This window comes from Phyllobates terribilis, unplaced genomic scaffold (assembly GCF_046119375.1).
Source record: "Phyllobates terribilis strain yellow unplaced genomic scaffold, ASM4611937v1 Scaffold_4__5_contigs__length_816908805, whole genome shotgun sequence".
Taxonomy (NCBI): domain Eukaryota; kingdom Metazoa; phylum Chordata; class Amphibia; order Anura; family Dendrobatidae; genus Phyllobates; species Phyllobates terribilis.
The window spans coordinates 398,995,187-399,020,151 of record NW_027362764.1 but is presented as its reverse complement, the minus strand read 5'-3'; the positions used below and the strand labels follow the sequence as shown (position 1 = coordinate 399,020,151).

The following is a 24,965-nucleotide window of genomic DNA, read 5'->3' as shown; positions in this document are numbered from 1 at the left end:
CAATGTTGCGCAAGCCCCTGTTGATCCGGCACCAACATCACTAGAATGCCACTGGCACTGGAAATGAATATAAGCTATTTTTACGCTACGTGGGGGAATATTGTAATTGAGAAGGGGTTGTCCGAGTACTGGACAACTCCTTTAATAAATGTTTTTAATCTTCACAAAACTATCACAACAGTATACCTTGGCAGAGCAAGACCTTTGGCTTATCTTTATCGGCATTCACTATTCCCAAAATTCCGACAGAAGTGAAAGCTGGAGGTGCACATCCATATGGAGCAGCATCCTACCCCGGCAGAAGTATCATTTTCCCAGCTACACCTTCCTTTAGTGTTGTGTCCTATCCTGCACAACAGTCTCAGGTTAGTACCCCAATTCTTTCTCACTCCACCTGCCTGGACGATAAAACACAAGAGACCATTTTTTTCTGCTTTCTTATAAACAGACTGTCAGCTGAAACTGTCAATATCGGTGGGGCTCGGACAAAGTTAGTCTAATGTGCTTGAGGGGGCTTAATTATTGCTAGTCTTTTCAATAATTAGAACTCTCAATATTAGTTGTAGAATAAATGCCACATGGTCACATCATCCTAATGGTACTGGGAATTTAGATGAAGGGAGAGGAGTCATTGTTTCAATTTTCCAGCACAACTGTCTCGATTCCACCACTCACTGTGTCCTGGACCAGTGAGTGAAAGCTCAGCTGCCCTATAGAATCAGGGTCATGCTGAGCTGTCAGTTTTGTGAGTGATAGTCTAGCCGCCAATCAGGGCAGGAGTGTTCTGGGTTTCCTCCATGTGTCTTCCATTTTGGGTGATTACCTGGCTATTTAGCTGGCTGTGTCTGATTATGTGTGTGTGTGCCTTGTTTTCCACACTGTAACAGTAATGTGGTGTCCCTGTATGTACCCTCTCCATCCTCCCAGCAGGGACGCCGACATACTCACTGCCGTGGCCGCTCGGTGGTGTCTCCATTCCCTGCTACTGCTTCCTGGTGCCCTGGACCTGTGCACATCCTGCAGGTCTCCCAGCGGCGTGCGCTCCCCGATTCTTAAAACGAGAAAGATGCACACTCTGAATCTGCCCCCAGACAATAGCTGGGAGACATCTAGTATTTAAGGCACACATTCCTCTAAGGAGGTGCCTCTACAACACCCTCGTTAGTGTTAGTTTCAGTTTGTCCCTGCTAGTTGTAACAATTCCACCCCTCAGTGCTGAGCTGTCTGTGCAGTGATTGACAACTCAGTTGTCCAATCTGCAGGGGCATGCTGAGCTGTCTGCGTTTTGATTGCCAGCTCAGCCGTCCAATCTGAGACTGGGAGGTGCTGAGCTCTTGTCAGGAGCTATCAGTTCCCATAATTGCTCAGCTATTTAACTGAGCTGTCAGCCACAGCTTCAGCTTCAGCTAAGTGTGTTGTTTACTTTTTGTCTTGTATTTTGCTCATTGATCTATTGCTGCTTGACCTCGCTCTCACCATCCATCCGTTTAAACCCTACCTGACTAGGCCTTTGTCTCTTCCATCTGTTTATGACGTACCCTCCTGGCTATTGATCTCAGACTCCTCGATAATCTCGACAGCTTGTCAGTGAGAAGTGACTCAGCATCACTCAAGTTAGTTGTCAGGTCCCTGAACCGCTCTCTGAAACTGTTCCTGAACGTATTCTGTTAGATCCTGATCCTGTCATAGCAACCGCTTACTCTGAACATGAAGCCGCTCCGGTTGTACCTGAACATGAAGCTGCTCCGGCAGTACCTGAACATGAAGCCCCCCGGCAGTACCTGATCCTAAAACCACTCCGGCGATACCTGAAACTGAAGCCATTCTGGCTGTACCTGAACTAATACCAAAGTTCGTCCTGTCAAGTGTTCCAGGATCCACACTGTCTGAACCTGCACCAGTGTCCATCCTGTCAAGTGTTCCAGGATACGCACTGCCAGAACCTGTATCTGAATCCTGTCCAGCCAGTGAATCAGAGTCCGTTACTGCTAGTCTGACCCTTGGGTTCAGCTTCTGCAGTACTGGGGACTACCCTTGGTGTGGTACCTGGTGGTCACCTGCAGCTCAAGTGTAACTTCACCATCAGGAGCTCTAGCAAAAACAAGGGGGCCGCTTAGCCATGCCACTCCAAGGGTAAGGCCGGACTGTGGTGCAGTGGGTCCATGATCCATGTGAAAGACACATATTTTCTATGTCTCCGTTGCTCTCTTTCAGATTTTTTTGCTGCCCGACCTTGGACCTTGCCTTTGATCATCCGTTTGCCTAGCCCCTTTGTCTTGATCTGTTAACTTCCTGGAATTCAGACCTCGGACTGTGACCTGACTACGCCTTTGTCTTACCCTTCTGTATATGACGAGCTCTCTTGGTAACTGACCCCGGAAATCTTGACAACCCTGTCTTACAGCTTGTCCACGAGTAATGACTCTTCATCACATTGGTGACTCAGCGTCACATTACCTTAAGAATTATTATATTACATTAAGGCAAATTCTGTCAGACATTTTAGTATATTGAGCGAATTCAGAGTACATATTAGAGGCATCCTAATACTTTTAAATCAATAAATGGCATAAATATATGCATGGTATATCATAAATGGTGTAAACTGCTTACGTTCTTGATGTTTCAAATAGATTTCATACACTGCCTAGAGCAGGAAACTCCAAATTGTGAATTTCCAGCCGTTACTTCCAGCTGCTCAAATTTTACAGTATATCCAATATCTTTGTGGAAGCTGCTTTCCTATTGACCTAACATGATTGTACCCACATTTTATGCATCTTCATGCATACATCCAGTGCATGTATGCTTATGATCCACTTAGCAGATAAAGGTAAAAAAAATATTTTGCCCAGTGTGCCAAATCACATAATATATTGCTACATTTACAATGAACTAGAAGTATACTACTGCTCACAACTAAACCCTCGCTCACTGTCTTATTCCTCTAACACCAAAGTCATCTAACAGGCAATAATTACACAAGGCATCAATTAGAAGACACCATCTGATTCTGCTCTGAAATGAACACTGAACAACCCTCCAAGATTAATCCTCATCTCAAAGAAATGACAAAGGAACATCTGAGTTTGTGGTTTCATTGTTAGAAAAGTAAATAAAACTGAAGAGATTTTCTTTGGCAACTTCACAGAAATGGTCTTTGCCTATGGTGTTCCCATGGAACTGGACGCTGTTTACATAGTGAGAATGCAAAATAGAGAGTGTTATATGGACTCAATTTAGCAAATATTTAGCAACAGAGTAAAACTGTATGCCATAACTAGCTAGCTGAGGTCATCTTGTTAGAGTTGTGTGTGTATTAAGTAGTAATACTTGTAAAATATCTAAAATATTTGCAATAATACAGTAAATACCAAAGGTCAAAGATATTTCATTTTTTTATTCAGAGAACCCATCATATCATTTTGGCTTCAGACATTGTTTGTAGTGATTGCCTCGGCTACCATGATTTTTGTCCAGGCCATTTTCACTAGTTGTTTTTTTTTTTTATTTTCTGTTGAACCACAAGTGAAAAGTTGATATTCAGTAAGTTTAAATTGAAATTTATTTTTGTCAATTTCAAGTGATTTCAGTGACCAATGAGGGTTTTTCTTACTTTAACACCAATAACAACAATTTTGTCTGTGTGTGTATGTGGCAATGGGGGCAGTTTAGGAGGCCAAAATGGCAGGTTCTCTTTAACTTCTTTATGACCTTTGATGAACATGTACGATCGCAGCGTCAACTCCTCTAAGGGGACTATTAAATACAGTCAAAATTCTAGAAAAAAAAGTTTAAACATATGAAAAAAATAAAAAACACAAAAGTTCAAATCACCCCCGTTTTGACCCATTGAAGATAAAACAATGAAAAAAAATTACACATATTTGGTATCTCTGTATTCCGAAATGTCCGATCTATGAAAATCTAAAATGAATTAATCTGATCGGTAAATGAAATAAAAAAACAAAAAAATCCAGAATTACATTCTTTTTGGCCGCCACAACAGGGCACAAAAAATAATCCCTCACGAGCCCTATAGCCCAAAAATTGAAAACGTAAAAAAATTCTTACAAATTTTAAATTTTTTTGTCACCACTTAAATAAAAAAACTATACATATTTGGCATCTCCGTACTGACCTAGTGAATCATATTGCAAGGTCAGTTTTACCACGCAGTGAACATGGTAAAAAAAACAACCAAAAACCAATTGTGGAATTGAACTTGTTTTCCCCACTTTCCAATGCATCACATGATAAAATGAATTCAAAAGTACAACTTGTCCCGCAATAAAAAAAAAGTCCTCATATGGCTATGGGGTTGCAAAAAAAATAAAAAGTTATGGCTCTTGGAAGAAGGGGAGGAAAAAATGAAAAATCGAAAGATTCTGTAGGGGTTAATGGAAGAACTGCTGCACCTACAAAAGCCCCTTTGAACCTGTTGCTGAACTGAGCTAGATTATAAAGTGCATTCACATATTAACAGTCCAGATGAGTTACTCCATTGCTCCAACAAAGCACAAACCCTTTTTAAAAAAGAAGTAGGTGAAACTTTTCTAACCCCTGGTCATAAGCTATTAAGGCTAAAGGAAGCCACGAATCATTTTTGCTGCAGTTTTACATCCAAGTGCAACATAACATGTGGGGTGTCAGGGCATAAGAGAAGTAGCTGCTCTTACAGTTTCAATAAACTGTGTAGGAGGAGACACCCTTATGATCTGTATAATAAAGAAGAAGGTTTACTTTATGACATGTGCTCCACCCTCTACTTCCCTTTACCTGATCATGTATAGCTTTATTACTAAAGGAGAAAACTGGAGGACAGGAGCATGCTTTCAAGAAGGAGACAACAGGACACTATAGACTTGGGTCATTAAAGGGTTATTTCCAATATAATAAGTTATTCTCTATCCTAATGACAGGGAATAACTTATTGGCTGGGGTCTGACTACTGGGACCCCCAGTGATCCGGAGAACAGGGCTCTGAATCTGGGCTCTGCAGAGGTCCATTTTGAATGGAGCAAAGGTGGGCATGCTTGACCTCTACTTCATTGTCTATGGGGCTGCAGGAAATAGAGAAGGACTGTATTCAGATTTTTTCAGAAGATGTTAAGATGGGGCTCTGCAGTGCCCCTTTCCTGGGTACTAGGACCTTATTCTCATAATCTTTATTTTTGTTATGTATGTTCTGTAAATTATGCGTTATTTGTTTTCTTCCTCTATTGATACATTTCATGATAAAAGTTTCTGTTGCGTTCCTTCCTATTAGTGATGATCGAGTATGCTTCATTAACCCTGGCGAATGGCGAATTCTACTTATTATGTAAAGCTGAAATGTGTTTTTAGAGGAGTATTAAAATAACAGTAAACTGCAAATCCTTATCAAGAATGGAAATTATCCCTTATCCATGGGATTATGGACATCTTCACTAATGCTGGGGATCCGACTGCTGGGACCTCTACCAATCTTACCAATGGGAGGTCTGGAGAGCCAAGTGTGAATGGAATGGTGGTTGATAATGTTCACTGCCACTCTATTCATTCTTAATAGGACCTCAGGAGATAGCCGAGCGTTCCGCTCATCTGGTTTTCGGCACTCCCATAAGAACTAATGGAATCGTTGTGCGCATGATAGATCACTTCTCCATTCACATGGAGATCTCCACTGCCATGGTTGTTGGAATTGGTAAGGGTCTCAGTAGTCAAACCTCCAAAGATCAGAAATTTATCTTCTATCCAATGAATAGGGGATAACTTTCAAACCTTAAAATAACCCTTTAATGTAAAGGGTAATTGTTAAAGAAACAAATAACTTTTTGTCCTTGTGAATCTGGGTGCAGAAACGTCCATTACTTGTAAAACAAGGAAATGCAAGAGCTTTCCCTGAGTGATGTGTTCCCCCATTCACATATGCATTTTATTTTTTGGCTTTCCTCAGAGATCCAACTATCCAGAGGGGCTTAAAAGTACTTAAGGAAGCTAAATAAGTCAGTGCTCATCATAATTACTTCATTAGACCAAACAGAAGCATAAAATGTTTCCGCTCACAATAGGGCCTCTCAAGCAGGCTTATTCCATTCTTATTAGCATTGCTCTTTGGTATTAGAATTTAGACGTGAGCTGGTTGAATTACATGTACTTCTGAATCAATGGAATATGATGAGATCAACTATCAGTTTATGATATCCCCACAATTAATGGTAACATAGGGATCAGTGATGCTTTTCGCAATTTTTGCATACCCCCAATCCTTATGTAAAGCATTTTTTTGGAACTGCGACATGCTAATATCCAAGTAGATATTTAGGGCCTTGGCTATGATCGACTTTGTCCAGTAGTGGGAAGAAACTGCAAAAGATATTGTTTCAGGATTGGCTAGTGATTATGGAGCACAACAAGCCCAGGCTGGAGGTTATTAAGGCCATGCTTGAATTGGATTTGTGATATAGCACCAGCATATTACTAGTAGGTTGTGTACAAGACAATACATTGTAAGACTTATATTTGTCAATTTATATTGTGTACTGAAATAGAAGCATTAAATTACCCACAAAAAAAAAAAAGATTGCGTCTGCTGATACTGGTTGTTTCTTCAAGAGATTAGTCTATGCCAAGGGCACACAACCTTTTCTGGTATAAGGGCCACATTGTCGGGCTGACACAATTCATCAGAAACAGTTCAACAGAAATTATTATTATTATTATTTATTATTATAGCGCCATTTATTCCATGGCGCTTTACATGTGATATCTAAAAACTATCTCAATTTTTTTGGATTACCACCTATCAGGAGGAGAAAGGTCCTCTTCTTCCCCATTCACAATCCAGAAAGGAAGAGACCATGGATTCAGCTTTCTCCATTGTAGTTTCTGTGAGACGCTGACACAGTTGAGTGCTTTCCTTGTCCCATAAAGCACAATGGCTATGGCCACTTCTTTACTTTACTCCTTACCTAGATGATGACCTGATCACAGACATGACCACACAGTGCACCATTAATAGTTACCCATTCCTAGTGCTGCGTGACACTCTTCTACTCCCTAAACATGGAAAATACATATGAGCAGCCATGTCAGTGATCAGATAGTTAAGGGCTACACAGGCTTTGAGGGTCACATGTGGCCACTGGGGAACAGGTTGTGCACCCCTGGTATATGCTAATAAAAATAAAAATATTCAGTTCTCAAAAATAAAAACTTGTAAGAGCAAAGATATAAGAGCAAAGATATAAAGTGCACATTTTTTTATGTGTGTTGAGTCCAGAAGGAGACCTCTTAAGTCACTTACAGTAGGTTAGCTGCTAACAAAACACCCAGCCACTATATAAATAATCCTAATATAACCTACCAGCAACAGTGAAGAATAATATATTTTTCCCAGTAGGCGACTCACTTACCAGGCCATTGCAAGTTGAAAGTGCTACTGCTGAGTGCTTATGGGACAGCAGAGTTCCTTGATAAAAACAGAAGTCATGGGACGAATATACTTCAGTAGACTTGGTCCTTCCATCTCTAAATGTTTGTACTGTAAATCCCGGAGCCATTAAATCATTTGCATAGTTTAATTCCATAAACAGATCCTTTCCAAATCCATGAATCTTGAGATGCACAGCGCCAGCATCTGCTGATCTCTTACGTCTATGACTGTGGCTGATGTCATGTGTGATGTAATTCCCATCTTTGTCCACTTCATATGCCTCAACAATATCATATTCTGTGAGCAACAAAAAGTACAAGAATAGGTGAACACAAGTTATCAAACATTAATATGTGTGGTCCAGGATATATAGTTATGAGAGAAGGGTAAACTTATCAAATTTATCTGGCATCCTGTAGGAATTACAACTAACATTTTATATCATCTCCATTTTATGTCATAGTAATAAATAACAATATTTTAACAAACGTGCACTCCAGTACAAAGTGTTAGATTTTTATAATATTAAATTGTTTAAATTGAAACTTGTAAGTATATATCCTATCTGCTCAACATAAATGAGTACACACCCTTCGAAAAGTAAGATTTTAATCAACATCTCTCTGAATACAAGAACAATTTTTTATGTTAAAGTGGATGAATCTACCGTCAAAGGGGCTGCATAAAGTAGACCTGTCCACAAAGAATAGGCCAAGATCTAGGCAGAGATCTGGCAAAAAACAGTTGAAAATATTTTGTGGCTTTTGGCCTTCTTAGGTCAACTTTTTGAAAAGTAGATGCAGCTTAGCAGGAGGGGGATGACCTAGCTCAGACAGACAAATTCTTTGAAATATACACTGTAAACATTGTGAAAGTTATAGCAGAATTGTACTCCAGCACATGACTGGAGTACATTTCTATCTCGGCGACATGGTATCAGAAAGATGTACCAAATTAATTCAGGGAACATTGTATTTTCCTGTGTTCAGGAGCTCACCGCTCCACTGCCTCCCAGCTTCCTGGTTGCTAACAGTGATGCACTACTGAAGATTGACTGCTCAGCAGAATGGCTGCGCCACTGCTCCAGACTGAGCGCTCTCAGATGATGCCAGGAGAGACCGATTTGCCTCTGCAGCATGGGAAAAGCACAGGGGAAACGGGCTGGTTGGTTCCAGTCAGCTCCAGAGCAGCCCTGGCAGGCTTTAAAGCAGTGTTTCCCAAACTCCAGTCCTCACGGACCCCAAGATTGACTGCTCAGCAGAATCGCTGCGCCACTGCTCCAGACTGAGCGCTCTCAGATGATGCCGGGAGAGACAGATTTGCCTCTGCAGCATGGGAAAAGCACAGGGGAAACAGGCTGGTTGGTTCCAGTCAGCTCCAGAGCAGCCCTTGCAGGCTCTAAAGCAGTGTTTCCCAAACTCCAGTCCTCACGGACCCCATCAGCTCATGTTTTCAGGATTTTCTTAGCATTGGCCAGGTGGTGGAAGTATCATTAAGGCATCATTAATTCTCTTAGCTGTGCAGCACTATGGAAATCCTGAAAACATGACCTGTGGGGGGCCGTGAGGACTAGAGTTTGGGAAACACTGCTCTAAAGCATAGAGCCAGTAAGCAAATATCAAAGACAGACTAAACAAAAAATCAGGTATGAACAAGTGCAAGCTTAAAGAGCCACTTCAATATGTAACTAACAAATTAAAGCTGCACTCTGTAACGCTATAGTATGCAAACATGGAATATATGAAATTGGAATTGCATTCCTGCTCTAGATAAGGAAAAGGTAAAATGAAGATATTTAATGCATAAATTGGCCAATTCATGTGCCCAATAGCCACCGACAAGGAATCCTTCTTTGCAGGGAACCTAACCTAATATGAAACCTCTCTTGGACTAATAGCCTGCAATTATATGGGTAGGTTGGATTGAGCTGTACTTAAAATCACCATAGGCTGATGGGTGGAGTGCTCGGTCAGAAAGTCTATGTATACAAATATCAAAGACTGACTGTCGCTTCTAAACAGAAAATCAGGTGTAAACAGGTGCCGGCTGATAGCCACTTCCATGTGTAACACACAAATTAAAGCTGCATTCTGTAACACTATAGTAAGCAAACATGGAATATATGAAAATTAGAATTGCATTGCTGTTCTAGAAAATTTTAAAAAAATAAAGATACTTAGCACATAAAATTAATTTATTAGTTACATATGGAAGTGGCTCTCTTAGCTTGCACCTATTCACACCTGAATTTCTGTTTGGAAGTGACGGTCAGTCTTTGATATTTGTATATATAGGCTTTCTGGCCGAGCACTCCACCCATTAGCCTATGGCGGTTTTAAATTACAGCAGGATTCTACCTACCCATGTCATTGTAGGCTATCAGCCCAAGGGAGGTTTCATATTAGGTTAAGTTCCCAGCAAAAAAGGTTGCCTTGTCAATGGCTATTGGGCAGACATGAATTGGCAAATGTATGCCCTAAGCATCTTCATTTTCACTTTTTCTTTTCTAGAGCAGCAATGCAATTCAAATTTCTTACATTCCATGTTTGCATACTATAATGTTACATCACACAAGCCCTGCGACCAATCAGCGCTGGCTTCAATGTCCTACCCTTATGACAAATAAGTAATCAACAGGAAGCCAACGCTGCAGCTTCCCTCTCACTTCCTCTTGATTACTTGTCTAAAGGCGGGGACATTAAAGTCGGCACTGATTGGGCACAGGGCTCATGTAATGTAACAACCTCACGTGAACACCGGAAAAGCGAGTGATGGCATTGCTGGAACAGCACCAGCATGGGAGGTGAATATAAGTGTTTTTATTTTAACGGGCGAAAACACTCAGGTTGAGAAAGGGTAGTCATAGTAGTGGACAACTTTAAGAATTTGGTGAGCTCACCAGAGAGGATAGCTTGGATTTGATGCAAATCAAATTCAAGTAAAATGTTATGAAATTCACAGTTCCTGGCGAATTTGAACAATGTGATGCTTGATTTGCACAAATGGCAATGCAGAAGATTGCATCAGTCAAAAAAGGTTTACATGACCTCAAGTGCAACCTTCTCCTTAATGCGTCTTGCAGTTATCACATCACATGCTATAGCGCAGCCAATCAAATAGGATTATCATCAGGGGCGGACACAGACTGTAGTGGGCCCCTGTGCAAGAAATTTTTGGGGGCCCCCCCCTGCCCTTCATTAGGCAAAGTTATGTAAACATAACCCCCCCATGTGCATCTCTCACCCCCCCATGTGCATCTCTCATCCCCCCATGTGCATCTCTCATCCCCCCCATGTGCATCTCTCATCCCCCCCATGTGCATCTCTCATCCCCCCCATGTGCATCTCTCACCCCCCCCATGTGCATCTCTTATCCCCCCATGTGCATCTCTCACCCCCCCCATGTGCATCTTTGATTCCCCCCACTCCTAGTTAATTAATTGTATTTAAAAAAAATAAAACTTGTTATACTTACCCCCATGCGATCCCTGCAGAATCCTGGCGCTCGTCCACGTCGCTGCCACCAGGTTCTCCTGACGTTCGGCCATGTGACGGCGCCACATACATAGCCATCAGCTTTTGTTTTGGCCAAAAGATTTTTAAAGCCGCCACCACGATAAGGTAGACTCTTCTGGCGGGGCCCTACTCTAACCTATTAAAATTTCTTAAAATATCCAATACTCTTTTTAGATATATTTTTATTTAGTTTTCTTTAAGGGAATGTGTCATATACATTTTTTTTTTAAATGACCAATAATACCACATACAGGGAATACCACCACACCATGACCAGACCACATATTACCACAACATAGTGACCGAATAATACCACACAGAAGGGAGAAAAACGGCCACACCATGACCAGACCACATATTACCTCCACATTACTAATATTACCAAAAGTGTCATTATACACGGGAGCTCTATACATGGTATGTATAATGTAAGTGTCCAGGTAATCTAGTGATCACCAGTGACATTATACACAGGAGCTCTGTATATAGTGTCAGTGTACAGGTAATACAGTGATCACCAGTGACATTATACACAGGAGCTCTGTATATAGTGTACAGGTAATACAGTGATCACCAGTGACATTATACACAGGAGCCCGGTACATAGTATATAGTGTAAGTGTACATGTAATACACTGACTCACTGGTGACGTCTCTAGGTGAAGTCCTTCAGCTACGCTTTTCTCCTTCATCCAGCACAGACCACCATCACGTCTTCCAGCCAGGACTCGTCTCTGCATAAAATAACAGTTATCTAGAGCACATTCCCCAACTTCTACATTATGCAGCTGAATACAGACGTGCATCCACCATCAATATATGGTTAGTTATTATGCCACCTACCATTCCAAATATAAATTGTAATCCACCACGGTGCCCCCATTAACTGTAAATAGGCACTTAATATATAATTTAATTAGAACCTCTACTCTTTCCGCCAATTTGTTACCAGTTACACTCTATACTTCCTGCTCCCCGCATTCATTATTTAAATGCACCCCCTGCCCCAATTCATTATATCATGTCCGTGCTCTCCCCACCCCATCATCATTTATCATTTACTCTCCCCCACCCCACATTCATTATGTGCAGCTCATTATCCCCCTACTCCCAATTCCCCCATGTGCAGCTCATTTTCTCCCAATTCCCCCATGTGCAGCTCTCAAACCCCCCCATGTGCAGCTCTCAAACCCCCCCATGTGCAGCTCTCAAACCCCCCCATGTGCAGCTCTCAAACCCCCCCCCATGTGCAGCTCTCAAACCCCCCCCATGTGCAGCTCTCAAACCCCCCATGTGCAGCTCTCATCTCCCCCCATGTGCAGCTCTCATCCCCCCATGTGCACATCTCTCACCCCATGTGCACCTCTCTCATCCCCCTCCACCACATGTGCACCTCTCTCATCCCCCTCCACCACATGTGCACCTCTCTCATCCCCATCCACCACATGTGCACCTCTCTCATCCCCCTCCACCACATGTGCACCTCTCATCCCCCTCCCCCACATGTGCATCTCTCACCACCCCCCCATGTGCACCTCTCTCATCCCCCCATGTGCACATCTCTCACCCCATATTCACATCTCTCATCCCCCTCCCCCACATGTGCACCTCTCTCATCCCCCTCCACCACATGTGCACCTCTCTCATCCCCCTCCACCACATGTGCACCTCTCCCCCCCCCCTCCCCCCACATGTGCACCTCTCTCATCCCCCTCCACCACATGTGCACCTCTCTCATCCCCCTCCCCCACATGTGCACCTCTCTCATCCCCCTCCCCCACATGTGCACCTCTCTCATCCCCCTCCCCCACATGTGCATCTCTTATCCCCCCTATGTGCATCTCTTATCCCCCCCATGTGCATCTCTCATCTCCCCCCCACACATGTGCATCTCTCATCTCCCCCCCACACATGTGCATCTCTCATCTCCCCCCCACACATGTGCATCTCTCATCTCCCATCTCCCCCCCCCACATGTGCATCTCTCATCTCCCCCCCCCCACATGTGCATCTCCCATTCCCCCCACTCCTAGTTAATTGTATTTTAAAAAAAAATAAAACTTGTTATACTTACCCCCGTGCGATCCCTGCAGAATCCTGGCGCTCATCCAAATCGCTGACACCAGGTTCTCCTGACTTCCGGCCATGTGACGGCGCCGTCACATGACCGGAAGTCAGGGGAATCATGAAGGCGCTGCCACAGCAGCGCAGCGCAGCGCTGAGATGTCCCGGACTCGGCGCTTAGCATGGGGCCGGGGGCCCCATCAGGAGAGAGAAACACAAGAGGGGGGCCCCCAACGGGGCTCCGAGGGGGCCCCTACCGGCCGGGCCCCATACTGGAGTCAAGGCAGTCATGCCCTTATGGCGGCCCTGCTGGAGGCTGGATGGGCCCCCTCTCCCTCGGGGCCCCCGTTCAATGAACCGGCTGCACGGGCGGTAGTTCCGCCCCTGATTATCATGGCCTTTATAAAAGCCTAGGCAGGGAAATCAGCAACCATTTTAGGGTATTTAGGATAGTGAGTGTATGTCAAAACTCACAGCTCAGCAATAGAGATAGGAAGAGAAAGCCTTAAAATATTGAACAAACACTCCAGACAGTAAAATACTGAATAACTGCAGCTGTAAAAAAGGTAAGAGAAGTATTCTGGGAATAATACAGAGATTCAATTGATAGGGGAGAAAGCGATAGGAGAGGTGCCAGCAGCAATGAAAAATTCAGTGTGATTGAACAGTGATGTGATGTAGCGGGCATTTGTCCTACTGCAATTGAATTACAATTGCACATTGTTTTCATTCATTCTTAAAGGGGTTGTCTGGCCCAAAGCTAAAAGCCTACAGTCACTGTATGTGACTGCAGACTTGTGTATCCTCACATCGCATGCACTAAATGGGCGTGGTCTCGCTCAATGCAAGTGTATTGAGTGAGGACATAAACAGTGTAGTTGGAATGTAGCTCAGAATATGCATATCGCATACTTGTGGCCATATGACCGCTGTTCCCAGCACCAGAGAATCCTCATAGAGTGTAGTGTGCACGATGTGAGGATTGACAAGTCTGCAGTCACAGAGTGACTTCGAACTTTTAGCATTAGACCGGACAACTCCTTCATTGCACTAAAAAGCTAAAAGCAAGACAGCGCAAAAGCTTTTACAAAAAAAATCTGAAACCAGAGTTAGATGATATGGTGTTTGTATTGAGTTTTTGCATTTAAATTTTTTTTTTGAAGGGGGACTAATTTTTTTAAAAAATACAAAGAAAATTCCCTAAAATGTAGATATTTTTTTTTCTAACAATAAATTTTTATTGATGGATTTAACAATTTAACCAGCAAGGTACAAATTAAAACTTTATAACAAGTAAAATATAGATATTTAATTACAACTGCCTACCACAGAGTGTGCGTATCAAAATACTTTTTTACAAATCTGTTTTTACTAGCTAATTTTTACATCCGTATGTACCACACGAATACATTTTTCGAAAGGGGGTTGAATTTATTTATTTATTTTTTTTAAATGTATACATTTAGCTGTTCATGTCTGTTTTGCACACTTGCTTTACTACCTCAATGTAAAAACCACACCAATACTGCAGCCTGCTGCCACATTTTACATTTGGTACATGCACAAGCCTTCGGTGTTGTAGAACTATCAAACACAGTCCACAATTACCCTCCTTTGTCTCCAGTGTAAAGGAGTGGAGAAGCTGCCCACAATTAAGATCTTATAATTATACAATGCATTGCTATGTTTAAAATGTTGTTTTGTCTATTCTGTGTTCCAGCAACAGTGAGCCAGCAGCAGGCAGGGTTAATTATTGGGACTAGCACAGGATGGAAGGAGTTACATGGGCACAAACAGATGCAGTTTCCAGTTGATTAATTAGATAGAGATAACTGTGGAGAAGTAACAGACCAATGGTCTAGCTGCTTGCAGACTGGCATAGAAATGATGTTGTGTGCGAAGAGGGGGACCACTATATATCAGAAAGCAAGTTCTGAAAAGTAGAAAGGATTCCGGATCTCAGGTAGGGGGCCTAGGGAAGACAAAAAGGAGGACAGTGTCCCCATCCAAGGCTAGGAGGCCTAATTAAAGGGGCAGAATATCACACAGATGAGCAGTAGGCCAGCTGGACTAATTAAAGGGACGGAATATCACTCAGGTGAGCAGCAGGTCAGGAGGTCTAAAGTGGACTAAGCTGAAGGAAGGATTCTTCATCTCAAGCAAGCGGATCTTAAATAATTCTTAATACAAGAGAATGAGCTAGAGTGTAGCCATATCAGGACACAAATTCTGTGGAAAACTGAAGATGTAGTGGCATAGCAAGGAGCATGTGGTCCTCATTGAATAGATTTTTGAGAGTTGTAGTGTGTAGTCAGTTTGAATCAGTATAAGATAAGATAAGATAAGATATACTTTATTTATCCCGGAGGAAATTGCGGTATCACAGCAGCAGAACACAGATCTCGAACATGACACATATGATAACATAACATTTGGAATGCTTTAGACATTGCTTTTCAGACATTTGTTAAACACCCCCATAGCTGTTGGAACAAACGATCTCCTGTATTTTTCCTTTTTACACCTTAGTTGTATTAGGCGATTGCTGAATGTGCTCTTCTGTTTCGCAAACAGTTCATAAAGCGGGTGTGTGTTGTTGCCCATTATAGCTCTGCACTTCTTCTTAATCCTATCCTCTACCACCTCTTCAAAAGTCCCAAGCTGTAGGCCCACCGTCGCGCTAGCCTTCTTTATAAGTTTGTTGAGCTTGTTGGCGTCAGCAACACGCACACTGTTACCCCAGCAAATTATTGCCGCAAAGGTGGCACTAGCCACAATGGATTGGTAGAACACCTCAAGCATTTTGCCACACACATTAAAAGACCTTAACTTCCTTAGGAAGTACAATCTACTCATCCCCTTCTTGTAGACCTTCTCCATGTGGCACTTCCAGTCTAGCTTGCTATCCAGGTAAACCCCCAAATATTTGAAACTGTCCACCATCTCCACATCCTGACCGTCAATGGTAACAGGTAGGCATACCTTCTTGCACCTTCCATAGCTCATCACCAACTCCCTGGTTTTCTTAACATTTAATTCTAGATGGTTAGCCTGGCACCATACTACAAAGACCGCAACCACCCTTCTATATTCCTCTTCATCCTGGTCCTTCCCAATACCGCCAACTATCACAGAGTCATCCGAGTACTTCTGGAGGTGACAACGGTCTGATTTATACTGAAAGTCAGCTGTGTACAATGTAAAGAGGAATGGCGACAGCACTGTTCCCTGCGGAGCTCCGACACTGCTCAGTACACTATCTGATGTAGCCGTCCCCCACCTAACAAACTGTGGCCTATCCGACAGGTAGTCAATTATCCAATTCACAAGTCCCTCATAGTGAACTGAATAGTCTGCTTCATCACAAATGACTAAATGATTTTTAAACAGTTTTTAATAATGAAAAAACATGAAAATTCTGTCATTGCACTGTGTTATTAAAGGGAATCTGTCAGTAGGATGTTGCTATGTAATCTAAAGACAGCATGCTGTAGGAGTTAAAGCACAGATTTCTTATCAAGCTCAGGTTTTGTTTGCTTACAATGATTGTTTTAGCACCAGTAGCTTATTGCTGTGACTAGCTGGTCTTGTGAGCCCTGGTCACACATGCCCTCTCCTGTGATAGGTAGTTTACTGTCTATAGACATTGTATATACAGAGCCAGGTGGGAGCGGGGTTAGCTTTCTCAGCTCTGCTGCATTGCTGAATCTAAAAGCTCTGATTGTGTCAGAACGGCTGCACCCAGTAATCCGACAAGTGATACATTGTTGGATTCAGCTTCTCTGCCTACATCATGCTGCTCTCAGATGAGGTGGCAAAAACCTGCTGACAGATTCCCTTTTAGATGGGTTGTAGGTTACAATTCATTTCTATAGTGAGGTCACATTGACATTACTAAGGCTGTGCTTGCACTAAAAAGATTGAAGGGATTGGATACAGTCCTAGTTGACCTCAGAGTGTCATACACATCTTTTTAAGGCAATTGAAGTACCTGTCATTCATGGCGAATCTATTTGACGCAAATCAATCTTTTTTTGAAAACTTAAGCGAACCTGGTGAATTCAAATTACAAAAGATATGATCGTCTCTAATTGCCACCTCTATCTGCTCCACATAGTTTATACAAAATGATCAAATACATTTTTAACATTTTAAACCTAAAACATACAGTACAGACCAAAAGTTTGGACACACCTTCTCATTTAAAGATTTTTCTGTATTTTCATGACTGTGAAAATTGTACATTCACACTGAAGGCATCAAAACTATGAATTAACACATGTGCAATTATATACTTAACAAAAAAGTGTGAAACAACTGAAAATATGTCTTATATTCTAGGTTCTTCAAAGTAACTACCTTTTGCTTTGATAACTGCTTTGCACACTCTTGGCATTATCTTGATGAGCTTCAAGAGGAAGTTACCGGAAATGGTCTTCCAACAATCTTGAAGGAGTTCCCAGAGATGCTTAGCACTTGTTGGCCCTTTCGCCTTCACTCAGCGGTCCAGCTCACCCCAAACCATCTCGATTGAGTTCAGGTCTGGTGACTGTGGAGGCAAGGTCATCTGGCGTAGCACCCTATCACTCTCTTTCTTGGTCAAATAGCCCTTACACAGCCTGGAGGTGTGTTTGGGGTCATTGTCCTGTTGAAAAATAAATGATGGTCCAACTAAACGAAAACCGGATGGAATAGCATGCCGCTGCAAGATGCTGTGGTAGCCATGCTGGTTCAGTATGCCTTCAATTTTGAATAAATCCCGAACAGTGCCACCAGCAAAGCACCCCCACACCATCACACCTCCTCCTCCATGCTTCACGGTGGGAACCAGGCATGTAGAGTCCATCCGTTCACCTTTTCTGCGTCGCACAAAGACACGGTGGTTGGAACCAAAGATCTCAAATTTGGACTCATCAGACCAAAGCACAGATTTCCACTGTGTGGCATTGACCTGGTCTCTAATCTGAGCTGCTGTTAACCTGCGATTTCTGAGGCTGGTGACTCGGATAAACTCATCCTCAGAAGCAGAGGTGACTCTTGGTCTTCCTTTCCTGGGGCGGTCCTCATGTGAGCCAGTTTCTTTGTAGCGCTTGATGGTTTTTGCAACTGCACTTGGGGACACTTTCAAAGTTTTCCCAATTTTTTGGACTGACTGACCTTCATTTCTTAAAGTAATGATGGCCACTCGTTTTTCTTTACTTATAATTTGTATTATGGCAAGAAAAAAGCAGCCAACAGTCTATTCAGTGGGACTATCAGCTGTGTATCCACCAGACTTCTGCACAGCACAACTGATGGTCCCAACCCCATTTATAAGGCAAGAAATCCCACTTATTAAACCTGACAGGACACACCTGTGAAGTGAAAACCATTTCTGGTGACTACCTCTTGAAGCTCATCAAGAGAATGCCAAGAGTGTGCAAAGCAGTCATCAAAGCAAAAGGTGGCTACTTTGAAGAACCCAGAATATAAGACATATTTTCAGTTGTTTCACACTTTTTTGTTAAGTATATAATTCCACATGTGTTAATTCATAGTTTTTATGCCTTCAGTGTGAATGTACAATTTTCATACTCATGAACATACAGAAAAATCTTTAAATGAGAAGGTGTGTCCAAACTTTTGGTCTGTACTGTATCTACAGCTACTTCTAATCATCGACCAGATAAAGTGCAGCCTCCGTGAAGCAAAAGTTACTAATTAAATAGGAATCATACCAACTAGATTAATGGCAGAAACCTTCATCTTGAGAAGATGAGTGAGGAATTTTAGGTCACAAAACCTGATAAAAATGTAATAAATAACCCAGTACATAAATAACATTTGTAATAAATCACCTGGTAAATTATTAACATACAAAATATAATCTAATTTTTGGTTTATAAAGGCCACTAGAACAGATCAGATAATGTACACTGTCTATTTGGCTATACAGCATGATCTAGTTTATAATTAATCACATTTATTAATTCAGTATACTCCACCACATTAGCATCTGGCTGATTAACTAGTTTAGTCCTATTAATCAGAGTAATAGATTCTTATGGTCACTCACATTAAATGGAGTGCAAGATTATTTTTCTATACAACACCAAGATCGGATAATAAAATAGAAAGAAAAATATAGATTTCCTCTATATGTCTATTCTTTTTAGGATCTGACCCTAGTTGTGAACTATAGTTCATCCTTAGCAATCAAAAAGTGTATGTGATGAGCCCAAACAAAGTATCTTTATAAGCTACATCATGAAATAGAACAGTTTCAAATTCTAGTTCAGTGAGCGCCCTCTAGTGTTGTGTCTTATGCTTAACTACATAGTACATTTGGACTATTCTCACACAATTAAAATGGCAATACCTCTCCAACTATTTGTTCTTTATGTAGACCACGACATACCAACAGAATTGGAGACAGAATTGCAAATTTTCACTTAAAATCAATTTCTTCAGAATATTGTTGTCAGCAACAAGTCAAATCCTATGTGACATCTTCAGAAGTGCAGACACATGACAGACAGATACATCATTATGCTAAAATAAATGTCGCCTTGGCAGAATTCCCAGAATGTTACTAGAGCAACTACTGTCAGGAGTCAATCAAGAAGTCACAAAAGCCAGACTGTCCTCAAATAATTGACAAGTCATATTTAGAAAAGTACTAAGTATTTTCTCCAGAAGAATTCCCTTACTTTCATCTTGGCCACCTACTGGTATAAATCACAGCTGCCTGCAGAAATCTGGCCAGCGGGTGCCCAGGGGTAATGGATGTACATGGCAAACACTTCTCTGCTTAAATTGCCTTTAGACATAACAAGTGTCCTTACAAAGTATCAATGATGGTGATTACATCCAAGCTACTGAAACAATTGAACAACCTTTTTGGAGGGGAAGATTTGATACACGTTTTACATTTAGATAACCAAATAATGGGAACCCAATCAGTGATACTAATTGTTATAATTAAAGGGAACCGGTCAGGAGAAGTTTATTATGGGAATAAGTGGTACGGGTGTACAGGTCCTAGCAAACCCATAAAAATGATACCTATCCTGTTGTGATCCGATGTGCCAGTGCAGAGAAATCCAGATTTGAAACCACATGCAAAGTAGCCTGGAAGTGCATTAGGGGCATGTCTTGCACTTCCATAATGTCACACTGCCAAGGCACTTCCAGGGTAATTTGCATGCGGTGTTGAAGCCGGATTTCTTAGCACTGGCTTGTATGGTTATATTATATATATGTCCAACCTATATAACCTATATGCTCCTTAAACCAATAAGTCTATGTAAAGCTGTATGTTTTCTTAGGCTTTTAATAGCTTGATATTGTATACTTTGGAAAGTACTAAACAAAACTACTTAATGTCGTGCGCGTGTGCATACACTTGGAGAACATGAATGGATGGGTGGGCTGCTACTCACCAGCGTGGTCTGGAAGAGCCAATATATAGCTGTGCAGGGCAGAAGTAAGCTTTCCCTCCATCAGAAATGTCTTATGTGCAGCATATACAGGTGCATTCTAGGTGTGCGCCACAGGACCATCATGGGGAAGAAAAGAATGCATTATTATTCAGTTAGCCGGCTGGCACTGGGCAAGCAATAGGAAGGAAGATCATGGGACTCACCTTACATAGAGCAAGTGCCAGCAGCAGGGACCATATGCCACCTCTCATCCCCATCTCCACTCTCTTCATGCAGTGCTGTCGCAATCAGTAACCAGGCAGCTCTACTGGAAGCCTCATCAATTCATTACCAGCAGCAGAGGTAGTGCTCAGCAGCAGAGGTAGTGCTCAGCAGCAGAAGCCATCCAAGCACACACAACTCATCATGTGCCAACACCTTCCAGCCTCTTATATTACAAGGATAGTCTGAGCATAGTTTGATGCTAGAATGATAGCTAGGTCCTATTTATTACAGGGATCCTGTGAGGAATGAAGCATGCTCCTGTGCTCCTCGCAGTGGGTTCAGCTGGTGCTGGTGGCTGCCTTGATCTGTCTGCAGCCTGGATTTCTATTGCCTGTCCAAGTTGTCCCCATGTGTCAGTGTTGCAGCTTTTCACTGCTCTTCATTTCCTAATTGTGGCCAGCCGGCTTCTGCTCCTGACTGACAGTGCCCCCAAACCAATCAGTGCCTGCAATGTGCAGGGGGCTGTGCAGCTCCTTGCTCTGTACTACTACCATTGTTAACTCCTTATGGTCTGCCCTGTGATCCTACAGTGCACAGGTACAGAGTGCAGCACCTGGGATACAATCAAGAACTGTTTCTATAGTGTATTCCTGATATAGCAGAGCAATAAGTCTGGATGCTCCTGTTACTTATACAGTATATATCCACATCACAATCCAATACATATAATGCAAGGTGTCTACATACCGTGATATATAGATGGATATAAAGAAACAAACATTCCTTTTAATAAAGAGTTGAAGGAATGACTGATCAGTTGTATTAGTTCATTTTACATATCTAGTAATAATAACAGTCACAAACAATAGAGTACTAGTGCAACTGAAGTTGGAGGGAAGGTGTACCCGCATGAACTTAGAATCTAAACATGTTTTTTATGGAAAATCTGCCAACACTGCTATTTCTTCTTGGTAACCATATAAAATATAAACTATATTCTGTTTGAAATGCAGTAAAACGATCAAATGGTGAGTCTGTATGGGGAGTGCGGTGGAAGCCAATTATAGAGTTTGGAAGTGATTGGCAGGAACGCAAAAAAGAAAGCTGATTTCAAAATCCCAAAAAACTGATCGATATTAATGCTTCTAGCTTTTGTGCTGAACATACTGTAAATGTACATCATTAGACTTACTGTAAACTGTTGGGATATTTCGGGGGATTTCTACCTCATTACATATCAAGTTTACAACTGTTTGCAATATATATACAGTTGAAACCAGAAGTTTACATGCACTATATAAAAAGACACATATGCATGTTTCTCTCAATATCTGACATGAAATCAGAATAAACCTTTCCCATTTTAGGTCAATTAGGATTACCATAATTTTTAATATTTGCTAAATGCCAGAATAATGATAGAGAGAGAATGTTTTCAGGCATTTTATTACTTACTGTAAAGTCAAAAGTTTGCATACATTTCATTAGTATTCGTTACCATTGCCCTTAAACTGAATTACTTGGGTCAAACGTTTTGGAATATCCTTCTACAAGCTTCTCACAATAGTTGGTCGGAATTTGGGCCCATTCCTCCTGACAAAACTGGTGTAATTGATCCAGGTTTGTAGGTCGCCTTGCTCGCACCTGCCTTTTCTGCTTTGCCCTTTCATTTTCAATAGGATTGAGATCAGGGCTTTGTGATGGCCACTCCAAAAAATTGACTTTGTTACCATTTTGGCAGTATGCTTCGAGTCATTGTCCATTTGGATATTCCATTTCCTCCCAAGCTTTAACTTACTGGCTGATGTCTTGAGATTTTGCTTCAGTACTGCCACATAATCTTCTTTTCTCATGGTGCCATCTATTTTGTAAAGTGCACCAGTCACTCCTGCAGCAAAACAGCCCCACAACATGATGCTGCTACCCCCTGTATTTCACAGTTGAGATGGAGTTATTAGGCTTCCAAGCTTTTCCCTCTTTCCTCCAAATGTAACGATGGTCATTATGCCCAAAAAGTTCAATTTTAGTTTCATCAGACCACAAGACATGTCTCCAAAAATTAAAGTCTTTGTTCCTGTGTGCATTTGCAAACATTAATCTGGCTTTTTTATGTTTCTTTTGGAGTAATGGCTTCTTCCTGGTAGAGTGGCCTTCCAGCTCATGTTGATACAGTACTCGTTTCACTGTGGATATTAACACAATCTTACCAGCTTTCACCATCTTCTTCGCAAGGTCTTTTCTTTGAGTTGATATGCACATGTCGGACCAAAGCACGGTTCATCTCGGGCACACAAAACCCGTCTCCTTCCTTAGCGGTATGATGGTTGGACATTCCCATCTTGTTTGTACTTGCGCATAAACTGTTTGTACAGTATCTTGAAATTGTACCCAAGGATGAGCCAGACTTGTGCAAGTCCACAATTCTTTTCCTGATATCTTGGCTGATTTCTTTAGACTTTCACATGTTGCTACACAAAGGAGCAGTGTGCTTCAGGTGTGCATTAAAATACATCCACATGTGTGTCTGTAATTAACTCAGATGTTGCCAAAAAAACTATCAGAAGCCTATCAGAAGCTTCCAAACACATGACATTATCATATGGGCAGTCCAAACGCTTGACTTTGCAGTAAGTAATAAAAATGCCTTAAAACATTCTGTCTCTCACATTATTCTGGCATTTGGCAAATATTGAAAAAATTATGGCAATCCTAATTGACCTAAAACGAGAAAGGTTTATTCTGATTTCATGTCAGATATTGAGAAAAACATGCATATGTGTCTTTTTATATAGTGTATGTAAACTTCTGGTTTCAACTGTATATACAGGTTTCTTGGACAGGAGCACCCTCATCCATTCTTGCTTAGCACAATTGTTGCAACATATTTTTAAATCTCTAATTTACTTAGAAACCCACCAAATATCCTGCCAGTTTACAGTCACAGTCTAATGACCTACATTAACAATGTATTCAGCAAAAAAACTAAGAGAATCAGAGGTGGACATACCAATGCTACAACCTGTGCAGCTGCACAGGTTCCCAAGAGGTAAGGGGACCCATTTTCAACTTCCAAGCAGCATCCAGCTTCTGCTACAGACATAAAGAGGTGCCCATATACTGTTCTTGCATGTGGGCCCTCTTATGTTGGTGCCCACCCCTGAAGAGAGCATATATGCAAGTCCGTAGCTGAAAGTGTTGGCACCCTTGAAATTGTTCCAGAAAATGAAGTAATTCTCCCAGAAAATTATTGCAATTACACATGTTTTGTTATAGACTTGTTTATTTCCTTTGTGTTTATTGGAACAACACAAAAAAACAGAGTTAGCACTTTTCAAGAAATATGGGTTAGCAACTTTATTTCAAGCATGGGATGCTCATTCAAACTCACATGTGGCAAGTGTTACACTCATGCCGCTAGGTTCAGATAGGGCGAAACGGGTTTCATGAACTCGTTGGAATCCTGGGTGAACCATTACTCAGGGCGGCCATAGGCTGCAGTTTCTCTCAGACACACGATAGATTCAGTTGCTGACCAGACACATCTGACAAGAGTCTTTTTTAACAGTTTAACAGTGTAATTTAATCTGAAGCATGGCCAGTGCAATTCAGGGATATTACAGCACAGCAACAATCTTCATTACAGTACAGTCTCATAAAGCAGGCACCGTAGCGTCAGTCTCTTCAGTAGCATAATTCAGCACAGATTAGATCTCTTGGCAGCACACTTCTATGCATAAACAGCAGGCTTTTCCTTCAAAAGGACCCACTAGTACACAGCATTCTTTATCCTGCATGGAGATGGAGGGGGGGGGTGATGAGGGAGATGATCCCTTTGACACAATTCCTTCCAGTTCTTATCTTCCTGCCCGATAATACTCTGCACTGTTAGTTAAGGGAGTTTATCTGACCTATGTTTAGTTTCTCTCCTGATCTGAATCCTGTTCAGTTGCCTTCTGTCAGATACAGATAACACACCGCCTTTCTCTAAGGCTCCAGCCAGAACAGTAAACAACTTCCCCACAATCCCCCTGGGGCTCTGCTAAAACACTCCCTGGCTCCTGTGACTGTGTTAACTTTTATAGTTGCGGGATGCTTTTGAAGCAACAGCACTACTTCTGCATGTCACACTCTTCCCTTCTTTTTGAATGTCGTCCTTGAAATTCGCCTTAATTTGTCAATCTGACCAATTCTGAGGCAGTGGTGAAAATTGAGTAACTTTATATACAAATGGGCATTCTATGACCTTTTTCTTGTAGTATTCTTGTAGTATTCCTGTAAGAAATAAACAATTAACACAAATAACTAGTGTTGAGCCAACCCCGTAGTGTTCGAGTTCGGTTCGGT

General features: G+C 41.7%; 1 protein-coding gene across 2 annotated transcripts in view; it reads right to left on the bottom strand.

Annotated features, from left to right (window-relative positions):
* ADAMTS16 (ADAM metallopeptidase with thrombospondin type 1 motif 16) overlaps positions 1–21,100 on the bottom strand; it is a 453,100-nt gene extending 432,000 nt beyond the window's left edge. For both annotated transcript variants that reach the window (XR_012320095.1, XM_073678502.1), the window contains exons 1-3: positions 20,621–21,100; positions 20,418–20,514; positions 7,398–7,714 (exon numbers count right to left, since the gene is read on the bottom strand). Coding sequence is in view for 1 of the 2 variants with exons in the window: in XM_073678502.1 (XP_073534603.1) it covers positions 7,398–7,714; positions 20,418–20,514; positions 20,621–20,689 (483 nt within the window). In the remaining variant the exon portion in view is untranslated. The remainder of the gene's footprint in view (positions 1–7,397; positions 7,715–20,417; positions 20,515–20,620) is intronic.
* Between the last annotated feature and the right edge of the window lie 3,865 nt (positions 21,101–24,965).